The 23421-nt window shown below is 40.3% G+C and overlaps 1 protein-coding gene and 1 long non-coding RNA gene across 2 annotated transcripts in view; one reads left to right on the forward strand and one right to left on the reverse strand.

The window, feature by feature from the left end:
• The window catches only part of LOC131859616 (uncharacterized), a 76593-nt gene that overhangs the window by 19105 nt on the left and 34067 nt on the right, over nt 1-23421 (forward strand). The window lies entirely within an intron of this gene.
• The window catches only part of LOC131057715 (3-hydroxyacyl-[acyl-carrier-protein] dehydratase, mitochondrial), a 54466-nt gene continuing 37554 nt past the window's right edge, over nt 6510-23421 (reverse strand). The window contains exons 2-3 of the mRNA XM_057991879.2: nt 6977-7092; nt 6510-6815 (exon numbers count right to left, since the gene is read on the reverse strand). Coding sequence (XP_057847862.1) covers nt 6716-6815; nt 6977-7092 — 216 coding nt within the window. The 3' untranslated portion in view covers nt 6510-6715. The remainder of the gene's footprint in view (nt 6816-6976; nt 7093-23421) is intronic.

Below are 23421 nucleotides of genomic sequence, written 5' to 3' on the forward strand. Positions count from 1 at the left end.
ATGCTCCAGACAAGACAGTTATAAGAGCACAGTGTCACGCATCCTCTTCAATAGCACCATCTACACACCTAGCTTCACTCAACACGCATAACACAATACTCACACCCATGCATGACATTGTCCTTGTACATCCTCATACAGTGCTCACTCACCATCACACAAAATTGCTTTATGTGCATCTTGTGGCCTTACACATGGCTATGTCAATGTCCAGTCAAACCATGCGTGCATGCCATGTGGAGCATACACATGCTACAATTCATTTGCATCACCTAGTAGCCTTTATGTCAGAAAACATGATCATTCAACTGGAATCATTTGTATCTAATGCATGGCAAAAATTGGACCATATATCCCTACCATACAAGTTTGACGTCTATCATCACCCCATCCATATAGTCGATGCACCATACATGTGTGAAACTTTTAAATATTTAACTGTGTAGCCTAGCTAATGGCTTACTTGCATAAATACCTACTTTGTGCATTCTGTACAGTAGAAGAGGCATAATAAATTCATCATATTCATTCTTATATAGAAGTGGCATTCTTGTCATAAGCCTTCTGCATCCGAGTGTATTTTGGTTTGCATATATATTTCCTTAATACACTCTATGATCCTATTTCATTACTAGCTAATTGCAAGATTGTCCTCTAGTGCACCTTGGGAATCGGATCAGCCTTTGCAAGTGAGCAACATAGATTATAGCATAGGTCATTTATGCACTTGGTGCCCTAGAAATCAATTTCACCAATATATTAGACCAAGAATTGCCATTGGTTTTGTGCTACTCTTCTAGAGGCTTGAAAGTTGAACCCCTTATTCTCATGTGTCTTTCTCCCAACTTGGCATAGAAAAGTCCTCGAGGCACCTGATCAGTAGAACTATATGCATCAATGAAATGATGAAATTCACATGCATGTCACTTCCTATTAAAGGATAACCTCAACATCCTTCGTCATTAAGTGCCTCCCCTTATTTGGAAAGAATCTCAGTCTTTTTCATCAATCAAGAGCATAAATTCCCTCAACCTCTTAAACCTGAAGGTCAAGAGGATATATGCACACCACTTCCATTACTCTTTAGAAAGCATCTGTCCCAGACAAACTACCCACCTTGCAATGTCATATCCACCCTTGAATGATTTTCTCTCTTCTCACCAAAAGGGACACTTAGTGAATCTTAGATTATGATTGTCTCAATGTGCCTCATAGCATCATAATGGTGAGGAAATTAAAGGATGTATTGAAAAAAGGTGCCAAATTGATGAGTTTGTGTACCCTTAAAACATTCAAGCTGTATCATAAGTTGCATCAACTTTAACTGACTTCAAACTCAAATTTCCAGACTATTGTACCGTAAATCAAATGATGTTGATTTGGTAACATATGTACAACTAGCAATTGCACCTTTGTGTGCAATGGGTATGCCGAAAATGTGTGGAAGGTCAATAATATTTTTTATTTTTTTGTCCATTCTGTGCATATTGAGAAGGAGATGGAGATGGAGATATAGATGAAGAAGTAGATAAAGATAGGGGATAAAGAGATAGGGGAGAGGAATAGATAAAGATGGAAGAGACAAATATATAGATAAGGGAATAGAGAGGGAAAGATAGAAAATAAAGATATAGGACACAATATATAGAGAGAGGTAGAGAGATGAAAATATAACAAGATAGAAATAGGGGACAGATTACAAGAAATATGGAGAGATGGAGATAAAGGAGTGAAGAGATATTGTAAGATTCCTTACTAGAAATTGGTAACGTACAATGTTTTTCTTTTTTTTATTCCAGGTTATGCAACAAAATAATTTTAGATAATCATGGTAATGCCTATGAGTTTCATTATTGCAAACCGTGCAGTCCCAAATTAACCTTCATAGCATTGATTAAACAGTCATTATATACATTCAATTAAATTGGATTATGGGGTTATGTACTTCATGATGCACCTGTAAATTCGCTGAGTATTAGTATCAAACTTTGCTGTTAAACTCCTCCGGAAATGTCTGCATATGGTCTCTGAGTAACGTGACAAGCTCCAGCCACGCGATGATCACTGTAAATCCTTCCGCAAACAGTAACTGTTTCTGCTATGACCCCCGTAACCACGATGGTAGAGATGCTCTCTTTGTGTCAGGTTATTACTTCCGCCACGGCATAGCTCATATACTGTGCGTTGGAAAAACCACTCCCGTCTCAGGACAGAATCTACATTTCGCGAAGGCAACACCCTCGGCCCGGCATAACATTTGGATTGTGCGTTGAACAGCCCGATACAACACAGATGAGGTAACGCATGATGATCAATCCCGTCACAGCATGGATTTGTAATCTGCGACTCCCGCCGTGATAGCACTTCCCAGGCTGTACCAACTCGCAGCCTCCACCGATACTTACAAAATGTCCGCACACATACACCCGCGTGGATACGATGTTCGTTATTTGTAAGAGCCTGAAGAAGAATAAACTTGTGTTTTGTTGCAGCCAATATTTACCACCTTTGTTGTCACTAACACATTTCTCCTTGTCTCACCATTTTAATTCCAATAGGCCAAAATGGCTGGCGAAAGGATTAATTCACAAACGTTGATATCAAGTCGATATCCAACCTTCACTTCCAGATCTTTATTTATCAGACATACCCTCTCCATCTGTGCGAAACCTTATTTAAAGATGAGATTCCCATAGGAAAATCCCATAGGAACCCAACTTCTCGTAATAACAAAATTAATCAACAATGAATAGTTAGCTTTAATTAAGCTTTATTGGAAAAACACTTAACTATTTTTATAATAAATTAGTCAATATGAGAACTAATATAAAATAAGAAAAGTTAAATTTATTTCATAATTAATACTAATAAGTATTAATTTGACGGGACATCACAGATATAGATATAGAGGTTTAGAAAGAGGGGGAGAGAGGGAGAGAGATGAATTGGTAAATAGTGGGAGACATGTCTAGAGATAGAGGGGGAAAGGGAAAAATAGAGGGAGAGATGAAGATGGAGGGATGGAGGAAGAGGGTGAGAAATAGATAGAGAGATAGAGAGGGTTAGATGGAGAGATAAATATAGTGGTAGGGAGATGGAGAAGGAGAGATGGAGATATAGAGGATGGAGAGGGAGAGATGGAGATATATAGATGATGAGATAGAGTGATGAACATATTAAATCTAAGGAGATATGGAGGGGAAGAGGAAGAGAGACAAAGAGATGGATAAAGAGGCAAAGAGAAGTAGAGAGAGAGAGTGGGCGAGATGGAAAGATATATAAATACATAGGAAGTGATAAAGGGACATATAGATAAAGAGGGGGAGAGAGATGGGAAGATATCTATAGAGGGGGTAAGAGTGAGAGATAAAGGAGATGATGTAGATAAGTAATAGAGACAGTGAGGGATAGATAGAGACAATAAAGAAGAAACAAGGAGTGAGTGTGTATATGTGAGTGATAGAGATATACAGATCTAGAAACAAGGAGGGAGAAATAGGGAGTGTGTGAGTGAGAGAGAGAGAGGGAGAGTGAGAGAGATATGGAGAGAGTGCTAGTGATCCAAACGTGATTAAAACAAAGCCTCTAAATTAGGAAAGGTAGAGAGAGATATTGGGGTAGAGAGAGATTGAGAGATAATGAGATACACATAGAATGAGAGATAAAAGAAGAAATATGGAGATATATAGATAGAGAGGAAAAGAGATATAGATATAGATGTCTACAAAGAGGAGAGGGAGAGGGATAGAGAGAGAGATGGATGGATATGGAGAGACATTTCTAGAGAGAGAGAGATTCACAAAGAGAAATAGATGGAGATAGGTCGAGGGAAAGAGAAAAAGGGAGAGGCAAAGATATATGTCAAGAAAAAAAGACAAAGGTAAAGATATATGGGAAGACAAAGGGAGAGATATATAAAGATAGAGAGATAGATAGGGGATAGGGAGGGAGTGAGGAATGTGAGGGAGGGAGAGAGAGAGAGAGAGAGAGAGGAGGAGGAGGAGGAGGAGGAAATATATAGAGTAAAATGCCTATAAATATATGTTTGTAGTCACTAAATTTAAAGTTTAGAACTTACGACTCAAATTTGTAATGAAGAGGGCATTAAGTGGCCTAATCCAAGATATCAAATGATGTAGACGTGTGAATCATTTTAGATAAAAATAGGATATAATAAAATATGGATAACAAACTCTAAATACAAATTAATATAAATACCAAAAAACAAATAAAATACAACTTTATGGTTACAAATGATATATAAATTGAAAAATTAAAAATACGAAATATATATTTTTATCCCTTACATATAAAAACCTAAAAAAAGAAATGAGACAAAATAATCTTTGAACCAATGTTAACAATTTTAACAAAATATTGAATTATTTTTAGTTGACGTGCATAACCTTATTTTATTTTATTGTCACACATGCACAGTCCTTTAGTGCCCTTGTCCATGTATACTTCTTAAGACAAAATACGTTCTGAGGAATTTTGTAGAGAGAGTGGCAAGGGAGGAAGCTACTTAGAATTTGCATAGGTGTCATTTTTCATTGAATATGTATGATGTTCATAGAATATTTATTAGTTTGACTTTGTTGCAACTAATCTATTTTTGCTTCATTATCATTTCTCTTGTTTATACTTGTTTCTCGTCTTTGAGAGTCTTCAATTGCACTATATGCCATTATTTTCCTTATATTTGTACTTGCCTTAATTCAGTTTAACATATAACTTTATTACCATTGATAAGTAAATAAATACAAAATAGTATTGTACTAATTTAATAATTGTTATATAATATTAAATAGAATTTAAATAATATCTATTATTGATTACTATAAATACAATAAAATTTTATTGCATCAACACTTGTGATCACATTCAAAGAGAATTGCATCATCAACCTTTGATTAGCTACAATAGATCTGAGCTATAATATTTAACATTCTAATTTAATTTCAAGGGTTAATTCCAAAATTGGGGTTTGCCCTAGGCAAAATCCTATTCTCAACACATTTCTTTGTTTTATCACATGGCACATACAAACTCTTGTTCCCAACATTACAAATATAAAAACTAATTTTATCAAATGACACATCCCTTTACCGGAGGCTCTTATTTCTCCCCTCGAGCCATCTTCTTAGTTCCCCTTAAGGAATTCTCTTACCTACCCTAAAATCATCCCCCAATTAAATATAGAAATTAATTTTATCTCATGACATGTACTTTGAGTGAAGTCTCTTGTTTCTCCCCTTAAGCCATCCTCTTAGAACCCCTTAAGCCATCCTCTCACCCATTTTTGAGTACCGACGTCTTGATGCAGTTGTCCTAGGCACGTCTCAACGTACAGACACTGTCGGAAAAGATCAGGACAAATGGGATGAGCGCAACCGAGAAGCTGTCATGTTCAGCAAACTCTCTGTTACCAATGAGCAACTACCTCAGGTACCGTTCGACAAAACTGCGAAGGAAATATGGGATCATTTGAAGAGTCTTCATGAAACCTCTGACAAGAGCAGAGCGTTCTTTCTTATGAATATTCTCTTCACGATCAAATAAATATAATTTATAAATGATTATATATACTAGATAGAATGTAAAATATTTATTATTGCTAATAAGAATTTTTTTTATGTTAATTTAATTCATATTATATTAAAAAAATATGTTTAATATAATATTATATTTGTAATATAATATAAGTATGATACAATAATTATTAAAATAAGTAAAAAATAAAATTTAAGAAAACATATAATTTATTATCAATTTTTTAAATATATAATTAATTATTAATATATTATCTTTATCATTTTAATATTATAAGCTTAAAAAACAGTAAAAATTAATAGATAAAGTTTAACAGAAAAAAAAAAATAATAATAATTTTTAAAACTCAAAATAAAATTTTACATTTTCAAAAACTATGAAAAGTTAAATGCATTAGATATTAACATGTAAAATATGATATAAACTATGAAAACTAAATTTCAGGGCACCACTTCTCACGTGGTACCATTTCCTTACATGGTAACACGTGAGAAGTGGTACCCCGATAATTATTATACCCATCTGTTTGCATGAAGACTGTGACGTGACAATAAGAATAAACGGTGAAGCAGGAAAGTCGTTAAAACAAGACACGCGTTACATGGAGAATGGTGACGACGGACCACGATACTTATAACGCTCAGTGTACAAAACTGCTGCAGTACTTTCAACCCATCCAAAATCCGACAGTCACGATCTTTGTGATGGTCTTGCAACTTGCCAGATACATTATAGACCATTGATTTATAAAGTCAGCCGGTGCATCTCATATAAGAGACGCCTTCGGCATAATTATCAGATAAAGTTTATAACAGAGTAGTATCACAGTGTGTAAAATTTGCAGGTTTGTTCAGCTTGTGACCATCCTAGCATATAGGGAAAAACAAAAAAGTCCGCTAGTAAGAATCAGAAAATAGATATAAGTATTACCTGAACTCATTGTGTAAAACCTGGAATAAATTAAATGGAATAATTAATCGTGTATATAACTGCAATGAGATGAAGACAAGTACAATGATATTCTCCTCTAAATTACATAATGTGTTAACATCTCTAGACCCAATCACCAGCCTGTCATAGCCTACTACATCTGGAGGTCCTTTGCTTAGTTAATGGATCAGAAAATACATTTGAGATTCAAATTTTGGTGTGAAAGTCCATCTCACCCTGCATAATCTAAATTTGGCAACAGAGCTACAGCTTCACCATCAAGGACAAGAAGCATCCCTTCCTTTATAAAGCATTTGGTTGCAAACCTCACTCTGGAAAACAAAGCCACAATCTTATTAACTCTTAAATTGGCAAATCTTAACATACTTAACTAATTTCTTTGCTTTACAAGAGCATTACAAAGTTGAATATCAGAGCTAATATCTTGATCCATATAAATTTAAATGCATAGAGGTAATAGAGCGTGACAGACCTGTATTTTTTTCTATGTTCCCTCAGTTCTAATGCCTGAACTTCAGCAAGTAGTTTGTCCTCAATGCAAACAGGAGCCTTAAACTGCAATGTTTGGGATACATAAATTGCCCCTGGCTATATGATTGTGTCATCAGATAAACAAACAAATCAAAGTAAGACAACAGGGTTACAAATTTTCAACAAACTAATAGCTTGACTAAAACATAAATCATGCCCAAATCAAAGATTTCATTCATGTCTTCTACAGAAGGCCATGGCACTGCACTCTCACTCTACCTAAAAGTTAATTCAAAAATCATGTTTAGACATTCTTAACACCAATATTTTTTAGTGTTGAATCGAAAAGGTCATCATGCATGCTATCATGTTATGGATATGAAAACTGCTGAGAATTATAGTGTAAAACAATCAAAGATATTCCGAAATTTTTATCCATCTCAAATCAAGTAAAAACACAATGTAAAATCTCGCAATAGATATGAGGTCAAAAAGGCTACTGCATTTGTAAGAAAATATCTTTGGCAAGGATACAGGACTGCTAACCTTACCCCTGTTGCCGGGAATAATCATTATGTTATGTTGTTATATTATGTTTATGTTGTCGTCGGTAATAATGAGTTACAGCGGTCAGTTAGTTAGCCGACGGGTAGGTAGTTGGAGTCGCGACAGTTGTGTCGTACCCCTTCGGGTATTATATATTGTGTACCTTTTCTTCAAAGTAGAATGAGGTTAGTCATGTTAGATGTAATGTTATAAGCACTTATTGTACATGGACTGTGGAATTAATACAGAGGCTAGTTATTTAATATATTTCCATTATGTTCTGTGCATTTACTTTCTGCATTTAACCGTTTACCCGAGAGGGCAAACATTTGGCACCGTTGCCTAGACGAACTCGGGAACGGAAGACACAGATGGCGCACAGACACAATGGGCCTACCCGTTGGTGAAGTAAACCCGGAGGCCAACGACGCGTGGACAAAACTTTACACAGGAGAAGACACGGCAACGCGAGAATTTTCAATTTTGCTCCAGGTAGCCATTCAGACATACGTCCGACGAGAGGCGGCGGAGGCAGAAATCCCACCGAGTGCCATGTGGACAGCGCTGGAGGTTAGCCCGGTAGTAAACCGGTTGATGAACCACCTCCCCCGGTTGCTTGCACAGGCATCGCTGGCACAACAAGCCCGCCTGGAGGAGATTGCCCAGGAAGAGCGATGACAACAAATCCTACAACGCTACGAAGAGAACAGCCGACAAGAAACGGAACAAGATGGCGCCAGGCCAGGAGGAAATTGAACCTTATACAGAGTGACGAATGGGAAGTGGCACAAACCGCGTTGAATCTTAGACAGCAGATAGAACGAAGGCGTAGGCTAAGGCAGCTTGCCGAGGGACGACCGGCCGAGGGGTTGCCCGAAGGGAACCCAAGAGGTGTCACGGAGGTTGCGGAGGCAGAGATAGATGGAGAGAACTACACTGTCTACACTGTTGTAGGGCTGCCAGAAGGAGTCACGGAGGGTGCCGAAGGAGAACTCTACAGTTCGCCAGAATACCACCATAGGGTAAGAAGCTGCGAAGAGTTGGTGGAACAAACAAGGCTAAGTCTAAACCTGATCGACGCTACCAGAGACTTGCTAAAGAATTTTTCCATTTCAGAGGACAACCGGAGGGAGACAACCAACCGGAGGGAGACACCGGAAGGTGACGGTATGACCGAAGGTGCCGAGGGAGCACAAGGGTACCGTACGGGAGGCAATTTGTTTGGTTCGGTGTCAGCAACTTTTTTCGGAGGACCCACGAGTGGAGGTTCAGTTGCAGGAGGCGGAGGATCGCCAGGTACAAGCACACAAGGAATTAGAGGAGCGAGACCCAGTGGTGGGATGGCGAGTAAACAAAAATTGCCAAAGTTCACAGGGGAGGGCAAGGAAGACCCTTTACGGCACTGCCGTACATGTGAAACCATTTGGTCTGCCAACGGAGTAATAGACCAGGATGACTGGGTACAGCAGTTCCCAGCTACGTTACGAGGAGTTGCCATAGATTGGTACTCCGATGTGGACAAGCAAAAAGTGGCCACGTGGGCCAATCTACAGAAGGAATTCACGGGGGAGTTTCGGTTGCTCCGTGATGACAATGAAATTGTAACGGAGATATACAGTACCAAACAAGGTACCAAGGAGACAGTACGGGCATACAGTCGGAGGCTGAAAGAACTCTTGGGTAAAATGGAAAGCCAACCCGCAGATGGATTGAAGAAATGATGGTTCATTGAAGGGTTGAAATCCTCCCTACGGAGGAAGATGAAAATTGTACCCCCGACGTCATATGACGACGCTTATAATAGGGCGATGGACCTGGAGAGCGAACACAAAACATCAAAGAAGAAGAAAAGTAATAAATCCTCATCCGAGGACGATGACTCTTCACAAGAAAGTAGCAGCGACGACGAGGCTGGCAAACAGGTGCAAGCACTCTAGAAAGACATGGAGCGAATGAGAAAGGAATTCAAAATAATGAGAAGCATTGGTCGGAATGAAGGGGACATATGGTGCACTGAGTGCAAAGAGGAAGGGCACACAAAGGGTACTTGCCAAAAGAAGGCATTCTGTGAGATTTGCCAAGTGATGGGACACTCCACCAGGGAGTGCCCATACAACATGAAAACCCGAGGTACGCAAATGAACCAGGTGATGTTCACGGAGCAGGCCACGACATCCGCACCAGCGGGTACCGGCCAACATACTAACACAATGGCATCATCTGGAGGATACCGGGACAACAGACACGGCGGCGGAAGGAATAGCAACAATACCAATAACGGAAGCCGTATCCAGTATGACGCCAAGGGCCGACCAATTATCCAATGTAGGGCCTGTAATCAGTGGGGGCACTTCGCCCGTGATTGCACGAAGGAAGCCACCCCTCAGCACCTCTGCCATTGGTGTGGGCCTGGCGACCATGAGGATGCAAATTTCTCGCAGGCAGGGGTTAATCTCCTCAACATTGAGAAGGTTGAGAAGACTGGTGAGAAAGAAGTACTGGTGATCACCCACGCCCAGACGAAAAAAGACACTTATCCCGACCCCCGTACGGAGAAGGAGAGATTACGGGAGGCAAAGGCCAATATTGAACGTGAGATGACGACCGAACGACGGGACAACGAGGTGGCGAGTACATCATTCCGTACGGAAGCAGAAAATAACATCATTGGGCAAATCTTGCAGATAGAGGTGCCGATAAAGGTAAAAGACCTTCTAGACTCTATGCCACAATTGAGGACTGCCATCCTCACCAATGTGCAACGCACCGCATTATCGAGTGCACCACAGGTACGGGTTCCCGCCACCGCATCGTCGAGTGCACCACAGGTAGGGGTTCCCGCCACCGCTTCGAAGAGTACACCACAGGTGGAGGTTTCCGTCAGCCCTTCGACTGACCTGATGTTACTAGCCTTGAGCAGTGGTAGACACCCAGCTGTGGTAGAAATGGGTATCCGTGGGACCATTCTGAAGGACACCATTGTGGACGGGGGATCTGGGGTGAATGTACTACCAGAAGAAACATGGAAGCGGCTGGGGAAGCCCACCCTGTGGCCACCCACATTCAACCTGGTGGGAGCGGACCAACACGGCATTAAGCCACTCGGCTTGTTGATGGCCCAACAAGTGACAATTGGTACGCAACCATTCTTGTTAGATTTTGTGGTTATTCCCTCGAAGAAGAAAGGCTATGATGCCATCCTGGGGAGAGCGTGGTTGATCAATGCGAGGGTAAACCACAATTGGAAGAAAAATACACTTTCCATGGAGAAGGGAGGGTGGAAATATACCATTGACCTACACACCCAAGATGTTGGCGAAGAGCTCGCCTCTTCCGACTCGGACTCAGAGGACTCTAATAAAGGGGAAGGGGGTCCCAATGAAAGCAAGGGCAAGAACGGGATGGAGCCGAACAGTGAAGGGGTGCTCGAATTGGAGGGATGTTTTGAAGATGAGGTATGCTCACTTAACAGGCTCTTCCACTGGCAAATGGAGGATTACGAAATGTTCCAAAGCTACAGGCTTGAAGTAGAGGAACCAGAGCAACCAACAGAGGTGTACATGCTAGAATACAGAGAATATTGGAAGGGAGACGCCCCAAACCCTGGCGACGTAAATAATCCGAAGAGTGTTGGCAACGATTGGAACCTTGTGTGGAAGACCGCAGTCTTCAAAATATTTATTATTCTTCTTCTTCTTATGTACGGGAAGGAGACCATGGTCCCTGTAGAATTTGTGGTTCCAGGTCTTCCGATGGCCATTGAAAATAGATTGGCCACCAACGGGTACAAATTAAAACCTTACCACGCGAAGCGCGCAGGGGACCTGAGAGGCCGGACAGACACCCGAGAGCCCAGAGGGGGACCTGAGAGGATGGAGGGGGACTCAAGAGGCCAGGCAGGCGACTCAAGAGGCACAGGACCATAGCAGGCGACTTTTGGACGAGGAGAACCGAGAAGGATGAAGAGCGATCCCAGAGACAGGGGACTCGAGCCGAAGACTCTCTAGACAACTTTAAAAAAAAAAATTGTGAAAAAAAACCACCGTATGGGGCCGTACGACAGATGACCGTACGGTTGAAAGAAAGAAAGAAACGTACAGTCGTATGACAGGCGACCGTACGATCAAAAATTTATTAAAATTTTTTTTTGAAAAAATCGCACGGTCGTATGACAGCGACCGTACGGTCAAAAAAAAAAAGAAGAAAAAGGGAAAATGGCCACCGTGCGGTGGGACCAAGGTGACACCACTGTGCGGTGAAACCACCAAGGTGACACCACCGTGCGGTGGAACCACCAACGGTGACACACCGTGCGGTGGAATCACCAACGGTGACACCACCGTGCAGTGGAACCACCGACGGTGACACCATCGTGCAGCGGTCACACCATGCGGTGGGAGCCACCAAAGGTTATTGCCGAGACATGAACCCACCATCGCACACCGCACCGCACACTGCACAGCCCGACCACCGCACAACACCGAACACCGCCGCACAACAAGGGATAAAGGAGGAGGAAGACGCACCGCACGGCCCGATCAACACGCACAGCAAGGGTTACGCACACCAACGCGCAGCAGCCGCAAAAGGAAAAAGAAAAAAAGAAACCAAGCCCGCACAATCCACACAGCCACATAAGGGCAAAACGACCGCCACAGGTAGACCAAGCAGCCGCACGATTGGAGGTGCTAGTGTTGTTTTTGATCGGAGGTGTGTCCGTACGATAAGAAGGGTGTGGAAGGCCGCACGATCGGAGGTGCCAGTGCTGTTGTTGACAGTACAGAGAGGTTGTATGGTCGGGGTGCCATCGAGGACATTACAGTGCTTAAAAAAAACAAAACGACGATGACCAGATTTAAAATGATTCGCTAGAGTTTGAAGCCAGGACACTGGAAATTCAGAGTGGAAAAGTAGGGTTTTTGGCATCTTAAAATATCACTGAAATGTTGTGCGCCATGGACTTTCGTATGGTTCTGAGGGTTGTAAATTGGTGTTGGCGGCGGGGGCGCTGCCCCTAGACCCCGCCTTGTACTGCGACAGGGAGCGCACCTGGGGCCCTGCCCCAGGACCCCGCGAGGGGCGCTGCCCCTCGACCCCGCTGGGGCGCTGCCCCAGACCCTGCGAGGGGCACTGCCCCTCGACCCCGCTGGGGGCGTTGCCCCCAGGCCCCCAGTTTATTTTTGAGCTACAGAATACCACGAGAAGTGTTGTGGTTGTCTGTACTGTGAGAAAGAAGCCTGCAGCTAAGTATTGGCGGGGACGCCATAAGCCGTACAGGGATACGGATTTGGAGGTTGGGAACAAACAGAGTTTGAGGGAAGGCATTGTAGGTCTGCGCAGTTGTATGACACCAGGGAGTTATTCAGTTCAGTTTTTAGCCTTTGGGGAGTGTGATGGAGGATTTGAGGTGTCTCCTAGCATTTGTGCCAACGGATTGTGGCCACCTCCAAGCATGACTGGTACGCTTTGAGGAACTCGGAGTATGTCTCGGCTGGACGTGAGGTTGCCTTGGTGGATGCACAGAGGGCTCGGGAGGAGCTGACCACCAGGTTGGAGGCACTAGTCGCGTGAGACTTAGTTTAGCGTACCCAGGAGTTGGATGCCGGGAGAGCAGCACGAGTGGCTATCAAGGACAACTTGGCTAGGGAGACAGTATCATTCGAGTAGTAGTTGGTGGAAGCTAAGACTGAAAAACGTGTTTTGCAGACAAGTTTGGGTTAGGCACAGGAGGACTGTGATGGCAAAGGAAGCAATATTGGTGAAATCCGCACTTGAGCATCGGATGGTAGCAGAAAAGGGTTTTCAGGCGAGGACGCAGCAAGTGTATAAGATCCGGGCCCGACTGGCGTCAGTAGTTCCTGCCGTTCATCTCTATTTTGTATTAAGTCGTCGGAGCCGACTTCTTTTCTTGGGGGGGATGATGTTGTCGGGAATAATCATTATGTTATGTTGTTATATTATGTTTATGTTGTCGTCGGTAATAATGAGTTACAGCGGTCAGTTAGTTAGCCGACGCGTAGGTAGTTGGAGTCGCGACGGTTGTGTCGTACCCCTTCGGGTATTATATATTGTGTACCTTTTCTTCAAAGTAGAATGAGGTTAGTCGTGTTAGATGTAATGTTATAAGCACTTATTGTACATGGACTGTGGAATTAATACAGAGGCTGGTTATTTAATATATTTCCATTATGTTCTGTGCATTTACTTTCTGCATTTAACCGTTTACCCGCCACTTTCAACCATAAGATATCCATCGTTTACACAAAAACTCATATACTTTATATGCATACTTATGGATGAAGATACCTTGAAACAAGAGCAAGATGTCACTTGGCTTTGCAGGGATGTACCCAACTATATCCCATAGTATAGGGGATGTCTCTATTTATAAAACATAATTTGATTGACTTTTTTTGCACTCAAGGCTGAAACACACACCACACTTGCAATTTCTAGCAGGTGCATACAAGCCAACCCCTCAAATGTGATCCTGATGACTCAAGAAACTCTCCAAATTGCAAGAGGAACCACCCCACCATTGTAAATGGTAAAGAGTCTAAAGACCCAATAGTCTTGTCTTTGCATACACAACAAAAGGGTTTGCCTTGCTCAGTATACCATTGGCTCGAGAAAGAGCAATTATAATTTCAAGTTAGCTCTCAAAACAAACATCAATTGATAGGGCTAATAATCTTCTCAGTAAACATGGTGAAAATGAGATTCAAATGAAAAAAGAGAATACTTTATTTTAATTTACCAATACAAGAACAAATGGTACAGCCTAAAATCTTAGGAAAATTCAAAATAATTGTCACACAATACATGCACCTAGTATTTAAGATTATAGATTATAATGTGGATAAGAGCTATATTCAAGGAAGTGAAGTGAGAATTAGGTAGCTATGTAGGACAAGAAAATCCACCATTTGAAAGCTTGATAAAACAAACTCCAGAACATGAAAAGCTAGGTTGATGAAAGATAGGTCAACACATTTTAGGTTTGGATAGACAGAAACTCCATATTTCAGAGCATGGCATAAGCGAAGATTAGATCAGGACATTGGGGACACCCCATAAAAAGTACGGAAATAACAAAAAAAATCCATAAAACTTTTTACATAACACAGTATACATTAAATTACATATTCAAAATATTGAAAGTTGAAACTAGTGTAGATAGCTTAAATAAATCTATCTAAAAGATACCAAGAGATAGCAGCCTTGTGATGCCTATATTGGATTTGTGACATAGGTTAGAAAAGCATCTTGAGATTGATGCCTGTTGATGTCTTATAGGTAGGATGTATTTAAGATACCTAAGGTAGTAAATTAGGCTTGATGGAAAAATGATCATAAATTTATGTTTAGGGGTTTTTGTTATCCACTCACTACATTACAACCCCATTGCTGCCATTGTAGTTATGCCTCTCAGCATGAGAAAAAAAATTTAAAATTGAATATAATACTCTATCTGACATGTTGGTAGGTTCTCTTTCATTCTTTTATGTTATCTCTGGCAGGTCAAATGTTGAGTCAGCATTTGTACAACAAGGTTGCATTGGTATAGTTAAGAGATGCCTATACATGCTAAGTCATTTTGAGGGTGAAGTTTTCAAGGGACTCAGGATAAAACATTATGTGCTTGTGGAATTATGATGAAGTGTTGCGACCATAAGTTAACAATTGACAAAGAAGTGACTGGATGTAAGTAATGTGGGGCTCCTAAAATGACATAATTCTAAAATGCTCTAGAATGACATAATTCTTTCCTTTTGGCAGGGTGTCAAGAAGATGCTTAACTGTATCTTTTAAAGGTAACATGGCAGGTTAGGGAATGCAATGACCAGAAGCAATAACATCCACAGGATCAACATACAAAGTCACAATGTCAAAAAAGGATAAAAATGGATTTTAAGGTGGCTGCACAAATAATCCATTAGCTTCAATAAAAGGGATGAGGTCGAATATAACTACAAAAAATTCCTCCACTACATTCCATTCTCTTCATTTTGGGGGGATCAGATTCATGAGGAATCTTATTTGAGTCTTACCCAATTAAGAAAGAAGAAAAAATGAAGTGAAGAATCCATCTTCGGCTGCATATATTTGTGCTAATAGAATCACAAATAGACTTCAGATGTCAAGGTGAGACAAAATTTGAGTAAAACAGTATGACTACCCAATTCTGTTTCTGGATATCCATCAATGATTGCATTTCATGAAATGTAACACATTAAGTGTCAACAAACGGCATGCCTTCTGAAAAGTGTCAAGTTAAGCTCCAGGCAGTCAAAGCCACATTTTACAGATATGATTTCAAAGAAAATTTGATGGATCTCCAGATCTTTCTCCAAAGTTCCATGTTTGGCACAAGTTGAGAGAAATCTAGCAAAAAAGAATAAGTCTCATTTTAATCTTACAAATGTATTTGCTAAAAAATCTTCAAGGTAAGATAGCCAGCTTGCATATAACCATAAAAGTTGGAACCCATGAGAACATAATGCAATAAAGCATATACTGCTGACCTGTGAAATATGAACGCTCTCTTCCGTGAGACCACATTTCATTGTGGCAATTTATCAAAAAAATACACGCCCTTACCCATTATTATACGGAATTAAGGGAGTATCAACTGTAACTATGGAGAGAAATTCAAGTACTTATTTTAATTGCTAATCAAACCCTACTTATTCCAAAGCTTACATTTCAGCACAGCATAAGAGTGTAGTTGAAGTTTGCTAGGATTGGCCTACATATGGTAATCAGTCTGAAGAACTGCTATGATACCTGAAGTTGTTTGTTTTCAATTACTTAGTTAATTAGTTTGTTTCCAAGCAGTCTGCTTTCCCATTTTAAAAAAGCTGAAATAAAGTGCCTGCTGGAAACTCACAACCATAGTTGCAGAAATCTGCAAAAAATCACAACTTATTGCAATCAATCAGCACTTGGCCTGACTGTCAAATTTTTCATATACAAAATTGTGATTTTTTTATTTAATTTATCAACCCAATTTTTTACCAGTTTTCTGGCAATTTTTTCCCAATAAATTCACAGTTCCTAGTTCAGATTTGGGTTTGGGAATCCTGTTCACCAGTTCGGTTAAATTATTTTTTGGGGTTTGGGTTCATTAGTACAAAAAAACATATATACATGTACATACATATATACTAAGTCACAAGGTTCGAATTTGAATTCATGTTCGACAACAGTAAAATTCGAACGAAGTTTGGCAAGGGAAAAAATCTGGAAATAAAATTTAACATTAAATTTGACTAATAAAAATAAAAAATCTATAAAATTACTAAAATAATAAAACACTAATAAATATATTAAATTTTATATTTTATATATATATTAATAATCAAAACTAAAAAATATATTTTAAAATATTAAATTTTTATGAATAACATTAATATATTAAGGAAGATAAAAACAAAACAAAATAAAACAAGACACATATTAAGATGGCCCTCTTTTAATAACCATCCATTGCCATATGTTTTAAGATTGCCCTCTTCTAATAATCATACATTCCCGTTAATTCTATACAAAATGAAATGAAATGGCCTACGAAGACCTAAAGATACAAAATAAAATATATTCAGTAGTCACAGAATACGGCGATTTTCATGGATGAGGTTCAAATTTAATCGAAATTCAAACTTTTATAAAAAAATCGTTCAAATTCGGCCATAAATTCGTACAGCCAGGACATTATTTTTTTTTATTAAAGTTAAAATTTAAAAATCATTTTTCTAGGGTATCTGAAAAGCGTTTAGGGTTTTTTTGAAGACTTTTGGCAGATTTTCTCTGTAAAGCACTGCTATCTGCCTCTAAACACACAACTCAGCTGGTCGCGGGTATTCTTTGTATCTACTGGGTCATGGGTGTTTGCAACTGCTGGGTCGTGGGTGTCTGCAACTGCTGGGTTGCCGTCGGATTTAGCAATGTTAAGCTATATTTAAAAATATACAAAATTCTATAAGGCGAATTTTATACAATTTTTTTTTTTCGAATTTTTCCCTCGTCGAATTTCATCCGAATTTCATGGCTGTCGAATTCGAATTCAAATTCGAACCTTGTGACTTACTTAGAATATATTAATAGGGCCTTTTAATACAGGAGTTTTTATTCGGCCGACGGGAAGACTTGCTCACAGACAAGAAGAATCGAGGGGATGAGATCATGACCTGCAATTGAGGGTTTTGAATCGCTTATCTGGAAATGCTCACGAGTATTCACTGTGTGTTAAAGATATTTTTTGATAAACAAACTCCATGCCCTTCTCCATCCAAATTTGTAACAAACTTAAACAAATTTTCAAGATTTTCATGAAGTTCGCTGGATTTTGAATTTCTTCCTTGAAATTCGGTGAATGTTGCGAGTCTTGTGACCATACACACACACACACACGCACATACATATGTATGTATGTATGTATGCATATATAGATATATAGATACACACACATACATATGTATGTATGTATGTATGTATGTATGTATATATAGATATATAGATATATATATATATATATATGCATACATATATATACATATATATATATACATACATACATATATATACATATATATATACATATATATATACATATATATATACATATATATTGCTGAACCCATAGAGAACCTGGGCGCCTAGGCAGTACCCTGGGCGAACCCAGGGAGATACCAGAACTGAACCAGTACCTAAGTCGAACCAAGACCAAAACTCAAGCCTGCAGGGAAGAACCCAATAACTTAGCATTTCTTTGCCAATTTATTCCCAAGAAAGATATTTGCTACTATGGTTGCAACCACATCAAACAATGAAGCAATATAAACTACTTATGAAGGATCTCCAAAAGATTGGAACCATTTACATGGCTACAAGATTGAAACAAACAAGAGGATGCAGTGAATGTAAATTTCCACTAGAATTTACTATAGCATCTCCATGGATCAGGGAGCAATACAAGGTGCAATTCCAGCAATTATTTTAGTACACAAAACCATGGCTCATAAGGCAACTCTAAGAAAAGAGTTCAGTCTCACCAGGAGCTTCATTTTGTGTATTTTCTATACTCATGAATCATCACAATCCAAGAAATAGCATCTCTATGGCATTTTGTTGTAAGCGGAGTCTTTGTTGTGCAATAAACCAAGAGCATGGAAGTTCTAGTTCTTGAAATTTCAGTTCAAGTTCAAACCGTGTTTTGAAGGAACTCCTTATCCCCAAGGATTGAATGAGAAGAGTTAAGGCTGGAAATTAATTTGTCGTCTATGAATTGGTTCTCAAAGAAATAGATCTCTTATGACACTATCCACGAGGGACTTTATTGGTAGATAAGCTCTCAAATTCAAATATATTTGTACTAGAAACACTCTTCTCATCCTAAAGAGATCATGGGTCATCCACTTTCATGGCATGGTAATTGTAGCCATAGCCACCAAAAAATATATCTTAAAAACACATCTTGTCATCATAACCATTCAAAGAACAAAAAGATGTATAGGGAAGGCTGAAATTATTGCCAATTTATCTTGGAATTGTTTTCAACATAAAAAGATACTTGTTTCCAAAATTGAAGCCCCTTTTAAAAAAGGATACTTTGTCATTGCCTACCATAATGAATATCAGATCATGGCATATCCAGGGATATTAAGACTCATATTATCCACAATGAAGATCTCTTGTAGAGTTATTATGGTTTATTTAATGATATCAAGTCTCATGATATCTACCATAATGTCTCAAAGATATTAACTATCATGATATGTCCACAGATATCAAGTCACATGATATCCATCATGATACTGAAATTGATCATTGTAAAGTCGTCACCTTACAATATCAATTTGATACAAGTGATCATTATTGAAGAGTCGTCACCTTTCAACAATGATCACAGGGGGCCCATAAAGTCATGGAGTCACACACATGACGATAAAAGAGTTTACACATTAAACATCTTTAAATATTAGTACAAATAAAAATAATTAGAGACTCAATCTCAAATTTAATTTACATGTTCAACCATACCAAGTTTATCCCGAAAGTGTTCAACCTTTATCTTGGAGAGTGGCTTGGTGAGGATGTCTGATGTCTGATCACTTGTACTAATATACTATGTTTCCCCCTTGGGATGTCAGGTTAAGACATTGCATAAATGACAGAAGTACATAGAATATATGGAACTCACAAGTGTTCTATTGATTCATAATAAGCCAATACATACAACGATAGCAATATGTTCGACTACAATAGCATGTCCAAAGACTGGAAACAGATACAATATAAAGGAGTCTGGTCAGTTACCCGATGCCAATTGTCGACAACCGACGGGTTAACTGTCGACGCTAACACAATTTACCTTAATGCTTAATTACCCGACAGCATCATCCCCCCAAAAAGAAACGTCGTCTCTGGACGACAGACAACCAAAATGGGAATGATGTACAAGCAAAACTGAAACCCCAAAACAACAAATGTAATGTCCCAACTTCGCAAATCTAAGAAAACACGTAAACAATGAATTTTAATGATTGATTAATTCATCTAGGGTGTAATTAGTCAAAATTCATTTGAGTTCATTTGTTATCAATAAGTCAATTCCATATTTAATTCCTAGTGGGATCAAGAGGATAAGCTACCTTAGGATGCCAGTAGCGCTTATCAGGCCCAAGGGCGGTACACTCCCCCTTGGCCCTCCTGCCAGAAGCCCTTTGTCAACTGCAGTGGGTGGCCTACCTGACAGAGGCCTAGTTCCTGCTATCCCTGTTGCCTAATTCCTCATTTATCTCACTGGGTTTGGATATGTAATTGCTTAATTTATTATCTTAGTAGAGATCATTATTCTAGTCCTTAATTGCATAATGTGGTTCATCCTTAATTAGTAATTGTATATTATTTATTAATTTATTTAATATGTTTGATCAGATATTCATTAAACAATAATGACACAAGTGGTTGTGTTGCCATTCACTGATTATTTATTCTAACATTCATTATATTATTTGATACCATTCGTTTATTTGACAGATTGTATTAATATATTCCAATAGTATTGTCACCTTAATGTATTATTAATCAGATCATAATTTGCATTATCCTTATAAGTAATTTTGTGATTACCATATTAGAATGTGAAACTGTTAGACTTTAGTTCCATTTATACTGTGGTACATTACGTATTAATATACATATATCTTCGGATATAGAAATGTTGCAGATATATTATCAGAATATTACCTATTACCAGTTGTACGAAATCCATTTATATACCTATCATATTTTGTCTGTTTAAATGACTGATGCAACGTATTAATCTTATTATACTGATATACAATAATTGCTAAACTTTCTTTGGGTCGGATTAAGACATACCTGGAACGAGTCTTCTTAGAATAAATTCCCTTTGCTTCTTACTGTCTGACTATTCTTCTTTTCCCCACGTATGTAATCTCACTTCCTGTTTTGTCTCTCCTTTTTCTCCCTCCTTTGTCGCCTGCCGCGCATTAAGCTTTAAATACCCACGGGAGGGTTCGCGTGGACCCAACCATGGGTCGCGACTGCTGAGGGAGAGGTGTGAGGTGGCGTCTATGGGGAGTCACCGCTCCCTGGTTCTCCCGCAACTCCTTTTGGCGTCTTAAAACGACGCGCCGTATCCGCCTTAACCCTTCGCTGTATGCCATGTGATTTGCGGGTTGCAACATACCCGATAATGGTTAAGGTTTTATCGATATTTTAATGTGTTTGACATTTAATAATCATTCTGTTTTAATATATTAATATCGCATGGTGATAATTTATCGCTTGGTGATAATTTATAAGTTGTGTGTATTTTATATTTATTTTGTAGCACACATTATATAATAAAAATTATGTATCAATAATTATATTTTTAATAATATTTTATGGTAACGTTAATTTAATAATTAGAGCATAATTATTATATTAATATGAATAATGAATCATTTCTTATAAATGGAAGGTATAAATAATTACAAAATGTGGGGTCATGACAACAAATTACTGGGATTGGGGTAGAGATGGCGTCCCTGATGGTACTGTGGATGAGGAAGAGGCCAACTGCTCCCGGAGCTGCAACACCTGCTCTGTGCGGTGGCGAAGATCCCTCTCAGCCACCAGCTGGCACTCCCAAGACCGTTGCACTCTGAATATGGTCTCCATCAGCTCGGTATGCTTCTTATCCAGCTCTACCCTTGTACTACTCAGACTGGCCTCCAACAAAGCCCTATCTGCCACCCGTGTGGCTGAGGCTACTGCTAACTCGGCACGGACACAAGCCAACTCCTCCTCCATACTCCCTGTTCAGGCTCTTTGCTGAGCCAACTCCAACTCCAGTGTCTCCCTAGTGATATCTGCCTCCTGCTGAGCACGACAATGCGCCAGATGACTATCCCATATGGCCTGCTCGATCCGCCTGAGTAGGCTCTGCACCTGACTCTCTCCAGTCTGTCCAGGGTGCTGCCACTCCTCCAACATCACAAGAAGATCCACGTGAGACCACCCTTTGTCAACAAAGCACCGCTGAAACGCCTCAACAACTCCTCCGGTAGCAAATGCCAGGAGACCCTCCAACGCTGGCTGCCCTAGGGTCCCTTCCTCCGTCAAGGCCAAAACTCTACGTGTCTCACTCTCGACTGCTGCCAAAAACTGAGTCAAGGCAATGGGTTGGTTCTCTGTAGAACCAGGCATCAGAATGTCTACCTGTGGCACCGTATCCTCCGCACCACCCATGTGCTGGAGTAGGTCTGTAGGTTCCCCCTGTGCACGCATCTCATGAGGAGAGTCACTGCCCTCTAAATCAACCACCTCTTGACGATGAGGTGTGGCAGGCGGGGGTCCTACTGGGGCTTTCGGTTGCGCTAAGTATTGCTCCAACCATGAGTCTGTATCATCTCCCTCAACGTCACCCCTGTCTAACCTGATCTCTCCACCTCCATCCATTGGCTCTGTCCGGATAAGGGCTGTGTCCCTCGGCTGAACTACACTGCTGCTAGGGACCTATGAAATCTGCCCAAGGGAGGGACGAGGATGCAGTTGGCCAAACCCCGGCACAGGAATTGCTGATATGGCTCCCACTGTCACTCCTGTTGTTGGTAATGGTGTCACGGTCCCATCTGTAGTCAACACAGCGGGTGCATATACTAGCCTCCCTGTCTGAACACCCGTAGGTCGGACCACTCTTCCTCCTGGCAGTCCCCACTTCCCCTTCGATATCTGGCCGAGGGCAACCGTACCACCTGCGCCTTCTTCCATACCCAACTCTAGATACGGTACCTCCGTGTGTGAGAGGCGAAATCCGATATCCCCACCCGAATAGCGAGAAGATGTCTCCTTCGACTCCACCCTTGAACTACTCTCGGTGGCCGAATCCGACTCGCTAGCAGAGACTACCTGTATCTGGGGCTTTCGCTTCCTGCTAGATGGTGCATCCCCTGTGTGTGTATCCAAATGAGTCCAATAAAAAATGGAGGGCGCGGTAGGGTCAATGTTGTCCCGCGGCTGCCACCCTCGCCTTTCTTCCGGCACCTGTATATGGACTGCGCCCAGGAATAACCCAATGGCGTGGTGGGGCATATAGAATGCCTTGTGCTTTAGTGTGAGGAACTCATGAATGCGGTCTAACAGCACAGTAGCCCAGTTGTACACCGTCCCATTCCGGAGCCCGTTCATCAATGCAATCATCGGCACGGCTGTGTCGGAGGCCCTACTGGCTCCTGTGAGATGGCTCTTCATCAAGTCAAGCAAGCACTGTCATGCACCAGGTACTATGTAAGATTTTTCCAGTCCTCGCCCCTTGGGTGCCGTAATCTTGTCCTACTCTGCTCTGGACAGGTTATCTCGACATATTTGTTGTAGCAGCTGATTTTT

Source organism: Cryptomeria japonica, chromosome 10, assembly GCF_030272615.1.
Source record: "Cryptomeria japonica chromosome 10, Sugi_1.0, whole genome shotgun sequence".
NCBI lineage: Eukaryota > Viridiplantae > Streptophyta > Pinopsida > Cupressales > Cupressaceae > Cryptomeria > Cryptomeria japonica.